Genomic DNA, 7,045 nt, shown 5'->3' with positions numbered 1-7,045 from the left:
GCTAAATCACATCATTCAAAGGACATGCAACAATATTTCTCTAACAGGACCAGTTGCATGTTTTTAAAATGATGCCCAAAACACAGCAGCAATTGTTGGTTTGAAACAGTCACCAAAAATATTACTGAACGTTTTGATTTAGGAATCGACACTACTATTTTTTCTTTAATTATTCTCAAAATATGATTGGCCAAATAATGAAAACGTATCATGAAAGAGGTAACAAAAATCTGTAACATGAAACATCATATTATATCAGGCTTTGAAAAGCAGATTTATAAAAACATTAAATCTGAAAAGTGGCACAGACAGCAGCAACGTGCATGAACATCTTCTCACATTTAGTGTTTGGTATTCGATTCAAGCTCAAAAAATGTTTTAAAAACTAAAGCTCAACGCTGTAACGCCTCTCTAAGAACGTCCCGTTTGAGGTCCTCACATCTGGAAAGCTTCATAGCATGTGATTGTCAAACCAGAATCATGCAGCTGTGTAAAACCTCCTCCGCAGGCAAACATGCAAATGACACACGATCCGCAAAACATTCCTGTAGCCTCACCAAAGCCACTTCTGCAGATGATGCATACTGACATACATGCGATTATGACCAGTGTTGGGGAAAGTTACTTTTTAAAGTAATGCATTACAGAGGAATACTGAATCTGTGCTTTTTTTTTTGAGTGAGATGAATTAATGCATATTCATATTTATTTTAGAAGTACAGTAACATCTTCAGATTTCTCTCAACATGGGGACAGGAGAGCTGTCAATCAATAAATTGGAAAAAAATGTAACTTGGTTACTTATTTGAAAAAGTAACTCAGATATTCTCTTGTAAATTAAAAAGTAATGCGTTACTTTACTAGTTACTTGAAAAAAGTAATCTGATTACGTAACTCGCGTTACTTGTAATAATGCGTTACCCCCCCAACACTGATTATGACTGACTCAAACTAAAAGAGATACAGAGAACGCTTAAAACTCAATATGAAATGATATTCACATCCATTTTACTTCCATAAAGTCACATGTTTTTACACATCATTATTTGCTATTAGTGCTGTAACCTTCATTACATTAAGCTTCATTAAAGTTCTGTTAATTGTCGTAAAGATTTCAGAAAGGCTGACTAAGGATTTGTGGATATTATTTTCCCCACCCAGCTGGCCTCGATGGTGTCAGCGAAAAGGAACATCGTTTTGGAGGCGGCGCAAGTTATTACATCTTCTTTGGAATAATGTCACTGATTAATTATTTGATATAGAAATACAGTAAAAACAGCAATAATGTGAAATATTATTAGAATTTAAAATAACGGTTTTCAGTTTGAATATATATTAAAATGTAATTTATTACTGTGATAATAAAGCTGAATTTCTGCTGATTAATATTTTTGTGAAAACCGTGATATGCTGCCATGCAAAAGTAAAAAAAAAAAAAAAGTAATAATTTTATTCAGCAAGGATGCATTAAATTGTTCTAAAGTGACAGTAAAGAGTTTTATAATGTTACAAAAGATTTCAAATAAACGCTGTTCTATTGAACTTTCTATTCATCAAAGAATCCTGAAAAATGCATTCCACAAAAATACCAAGGAAACTGAAGACTGAAGGAGTAATGATGCTAAAAATTCAGCTTTGCATCACAGGAATAAATTACATTTTACAGTATATTCACATGGAAAACAGCTATTTTAAATTGTAATAATATTTCACTATTTTTACTGTATTTTTGATCAAATAAAATATAAGTGAATATAAGAGCAAGTTTGGATTTTTTTTATTGCAAACGGGCTGGATTTTGATGTCATGTTAACTTCAAATGCAGACGCTGGCGTCGAAACCAAGGAGTAGTGTTGACCGCTTCATTAGAATTAACAAAATAAATAAATACATCAATAGATTTGTGTCCGATTCTCGTCAGCGTTACTCAGGCCTGTTGCGTCTTCGTAATCCAGCCGTCAGATCTTCTGGAAGTTTCTGAGCGACTGTAACATCATCTCCACTGATGTCGGCCGAGTCCTCGAGGGACGGCATACTAGAGTCACTCTCACTTCCCACGTCTTCCTCTCCCGCCGTGCGCTTGTTCTCCTCCAGCTCTTCCTCTCCCTCAGACTCAGGCCTGGGCTCTCGGTGATCATGTGGCTGTATTTCAGTGTGTGTTTGTGATTCCTGATGAGTTTCTGGAAGCGTTTCAGCTGCGGCCAAAGTCTCGATGAGTTTGTCTAGATTGCGTTCACATGTCGGCTCTAAAAGAAATAACCAAGTGATTTGCATCACCCAACGCCACAATGCTAAAGCGCATGCTTGCCATATACAACAGCGTATCCAGTCACTTAAAAATGTGTGAATGTCAGAGCATTACATATGAAATAAAATATTAAAGCAAGTGTCACTTAGGCATCCAAATGTTTTCTGGCATCACTTTTCAACAAGCACATATTCACAAATTTAGCATTATTTATTACCACATCACTGCTCAACTCCACTGACGTACAGTAAATGGCAGCGTGACCTACCTGATGTTGGCCGATTCAGTGCTACTTTGCTTATCCCACTAATTTGCTTATGATATATTATTTTCAAAGATCTGTGAGCTGCTTTACTGACTGCGGTCGTCTGCATTAGTTATGTGTAATCTAAAACTTCCATTACTGCAGCATAACTAGTACTTACTCACTGACATGAATGCAAACTCACATACAAACGATATGCCTTCAATTAGGATTAACATTAATATATTAAAATGTCAGAGTCAGAGTCATTCTCTGTACTGTAATGCGAAAAAATAATGACATATTATTTAAATGGATAAATATACATAAATATAAATAAATAATAAAAACAGATAAATAATAAATCTATTATCTAAGGATTTGTTGTACTTCTAAATTGCTTAATTTCTGAATATAATTTAAATTAAATTAAAAACAGAATAATATGGATAAATTAAAAAAATCAATTAATAATAAAAATGGATAAATAATAAATAGATACATTATCTAAGGATTTGTTTTACTTCTAAATTGCCTAATTTTTTATTTTAATTTAAAGAGTTTAATTTATAGAGTTAAATAATAAAACAAATTTAAAAAACAATAATAAAATGGATAAGTACTTCTAAATTGCCTAATTGCTGATTTTAAATTAAAAACAGATTTACATTAAAAAAAAAAAGTTATATATATAAATAATGTAAATCTTTTTTTTATTATCTATTATTTATTAATTTTTATTATTTATCCTAATTTCCCGAATTGCCTGATTTTAATTAAATCAATGATTTAAATAAACTTTAAAATAAATAAATATGGATAAATAATAAAAATGGATATATAACAGGTAAGTTTATTATCTAAGCATTTGTTGCAATTCTACATTTTTAAAAATGACTTAAACCTACAAAATTCAAACGGCAATAAAAAATAAAAGTTGCACAATGATTTAAAAAGCATTATACCACAGTAATTGTAAACTTTAACAAAAAATATTATATTAGTAGTATATATATTATATTAGTATACATATACATATTAGTTATAAGAAGCATCAAAACCAATAAAAAAACTCCAAATGCATTTTGGTGCTGAGAATGTAAGGGAAACCGTATTTAATTGGCATCAAAATAAGGTGAAAATGCAAGCAAACGTTCATTCATTCATTAAATTCATCTTAGCTCATTTGGCTCAAATGGATGTTTTCATAAGCCTGTGATTTATACATTTAACTGTGTGAGACACTTGTTTCCATGACTATGAGCGGTGGTGTCGTAGTTATTGCCCAGCGGCGAGAGTAAGGTGCTTGCGCAGTACTGTGTTAATTGTGTTTACCTTCTATCCTGATGTTTGGACACTCCATGCCTCTCTTCTTCATTAGCTGCCGAATGCACTGCAGCTGCGACATGATCTCGTTCTTCTGCTCCATGGCAACAGACTTCACACTGCAGAACAACACCCAGAATAAACAGCAGGCAAAACAACAAACCCACACGCTGAAAGCCAACAAGCCACTGGCCACCAGCGTGTATTTCAATGCCTCTTTCTGCATAACCAAAAATATCAGGCTATGAATGCGCTTTAACCAAGTGCATTGTTGCACGACTCAATAAACCACATTTATTTAAAACAAAGAGGTTTGCATGTGTTCAAGCTTTCATTGTCATGTGCATGTCTGCTCTCACCAGTTGGTAAGCGGGTCCAGCTGGGTCAGGATAGAGTTGAGCATCTTCTCGGTTTGAGTCAGTCTCTGCTCCAGCTCATTCAGCTGACTCTCTGTGGAAAATGACAAATGCATCAGAGAAGTCTCTTTCTGAATATATAAATAAATGTTGGCGTTTCTAAAAAAGCACTTTTAAGCATCCTCATTCATGCACACACACACACACACACACACACACCAGTCTCCTCTGGTTTCTTCACTCCTCGAGCTGTTTTGGCTTTTTGAGCTTCAGAATCGCTTGACGATTTAATCTGCAAACACAAAAATAAAGATATAAGGAGCTCAAACAGCAAACCACAAAAGTAGAATTTGTTTTGGCTCCTATAAAAAATAGGCTTTGAAACCGTTTTCATAGCAAATATCACAAATAATTGCAAAGAAACGGCAAATAATGCATTGAATTAAACGTAAAATTTACTTAGAAAAACTGAAATAGTATTTTCTTGTAAAATACACTGTAATAATATATTTACAACTATGAAAAAAACATTTTTTACACTGTATAATGAAGTGTATTTTTAGGCCCATTAATTTTTTCACGAATTGTGCCGTTATTTTTATCACAATCAAGTACATTTCCCATCCAAATCATTACTATTAAGGGGGGGAAATCATTACTGTACACTGTAAAAAAAAAAATTTATTACGAAGATTATTAGAGTATGTTTTACAAGAAAACACTATTTCAGTCTTCAAAATTTCACGTTTAATTAAAAGCGTTACTTGCTATTTCTTTGTAATTATTTGTGAAATTTAATAGCAATTTTTATTTTTTTATAATGTTTCAAACATTTATCATTGCATATTACATACTACTTCACTTGCTTTTTAAAAAAATAAAATAAAATATGTACATTGTAAAAAAAAATTTTTTTGAAGTAATAAAACAGATTATTGGATTATATTTTACAAGAAAATACTATTTCAGTCTTTCTCATTTTTTTATTTAATATTTAATTCAATATGTTAACGCCTGCTGTTTCTTTGTAATTATTTGTACATTTATCACATATTCAATATGCTTTTTCTAAAAGAATAATAATAATAGTATGTAAACTGTAAAAAAAAAAATATATATATATTTTTTTTTAAATTTGCAAAACAAAATTATTGAGAATTAAGAATAAAACTAAAATTACTGGAGTTAATTTGTCTACTTCAAAATTTCAGTTAATTAGATGTTGCTTGTCTTTTCTTTGTAATTATTTGTGAAATTTACTAACAATTTCTGAGTGAAAATTGTTTCTTCACCAAACATTTTCCAATGTATAACAACAAAAGTCAGCACCTTTAGAAACTTATACGCGGCGAAGAGCCCGACACTGATGGCGTAGATGGGCATGAGGGTGAAGACGTAGCCCTTATTGTTGTTGGGTTTGGATTTGTCACTCTTCAGCTCCTGCTCCATGAGTTTCTTCATCTGCTGCATGTTCTCCACGCTCTGAGACATCTGAGGAGCCGCGTTCCTGTGAAACTTCTGCTGACTTTTCACACTACCACCGGGACCAGGACCTGCAGAACCACACAGACTCATCATCCTTCACACACACATCCAGGGTTTCTGCAGCTTTTATGAAGGTACATTTAAGACTTCAGTAAACTTAAGGAATAAACGGAAGGGAACGCTTTTTTTTTTTCAAGGTTCTCATAAAACAAGACTTCAAATCTTAATTTTGCATCTCAAGTAAATGTTTCTTCTTGATTTAAGTATATTTAGATATCTGAACTGGAAAACGACAAAAATACAGAGTTAAAATATGTGACTCTGGAGCACAAAAGCAGACTTAAGTCGCTGGGGTATATTTGTAGCAATAAAACTTAATTTTTGATTAGTAATATGCATTGCTAAGAACTTCATTTGCACAACTTTAAAGGCGATTTTCTCAGTATTTTTATTTGTTTGCACCCTCAGATTCCAGATTTTCAAATAGTTGTATCTCGGCCAAATATTGTCCTATCCTAACAAAACATACATCAATGGAAAGCTTATTTATTATTAAAAAAAATTACCCTCATGACTGGTTTTGAGGTCCAGGGTCACATATTAATTTTTCACAGTGCATGCATTATTTAATGCCATGAATACGAATTTAAAATTTCCGCACCTATTTAAGACCTGCAGAAACATTTCACTCCAGTACTAATGTTTATAATGCTCATCACTATGATTAAAAACAATGACAGCTTGATCTGCACTTCTACTAAAATAATTTTGAACATGAAAATGATGTATGTAATAGCTATATGAAATGACAAACAAACACAATGACAAAAACACATCAAAGAACCACAATAATCCTGAAAAAACGTAATAATAAGCTGTAATATATACTGGTAAACACAGAGCGTAAACAAACACAGCCGAGGTTGGTCCACTCGGGTCCGCACCTCTCCTGCTGTTCCGCGGCTCGAACGACTGACCGTCTCTGCCGCCGCCGAACATGCGCGGGAACAGCACGAACACCAGCAGCACCGCGGTGAACGCCATGACGAGCTGCTGTGAAGACGACAGCACCATCTCTGTTTGAGAATTAATTCGGTTCAATCGCATCAACGAGGACGATTCCCCCTTCACTGTTGATCAAACGTCTTCTTCGGTTTGTGCGTGAGACAGGAGAAATCTCGCGAGAGCGCCGTTACTGACCTCTACAGGCCTGGCGTGGAATTACAGCTCGGCGTTTACTTGACAGTCGAGCGCGGCGTTTGATTCGCCTTTGGCAGTGTTTGATTTTTACCAGTACAAAACAGTCCGTTATGCTGTTTGAGATTACAAACTGGTGTTTGTTATCATATTATTATCATAATTGCACGGTGGCTGCAGGCTGCAGAT

General features: G+C 33.7%; 1 protein-coding gene across 1 annotated transcript; it reads right to left on the bottom strand.

Annotated features, from left to right (window-relative positions):
• Positions 1 to 1,760: 1,760 nt before the first annotated feature.
• On the bottom strand, positions 1,761 to 6,835 carry LOC107656458 (uncharacterized). Its single transcript, XM_016444333.1, has 6 exons — positions 6,604 to 6,835; positions 5,504 to 5,727; positions 4,394 to 4,466; positions 4,178 to 4,268; positions 3,828 to 3,937; positions 1,761 to 2,246 (listed from the first exon to the last, which is right to left on the bottom strand). Exons 1-6 carry the CDS (start codon positions 6,764 to 6,766, stop codon positions 1,924 to 1,926), a joined length of 984 nt encoding a protein of 327 aa, XP_016299819.1. The 5' UTR covers positions 6,767 to 6,835; the 3' UTR covers positions 1,761 to 1,923.
• Between the last annotated feature and the right edge of the window lie 210 nt (positions 6,836 to 7,045).

This window comes from Sinocyclocheilus anshuiensis, unplaced genomic scaffold, assembly GCF_001515605.1.
Source record: "Sinocyclocheilus anshuiensis isolate Anshui unplaced genomic scaffold, SAMN03320099.WGS_v1.1 scaffold183, whole genome shotgun sequence".
Lineage (NCBI taxonomy): Eukaryota > Metazoa > Chordata > Actinopteri > Cypriniformes > Cyprinidae > Sinocyclocheilus > Sinocyclocheilus anshuiensis.
Note: the sequence above shows the minus strand (reverse complement) of the source record. Positions and strands in the feature narration are given on the sequence as shown.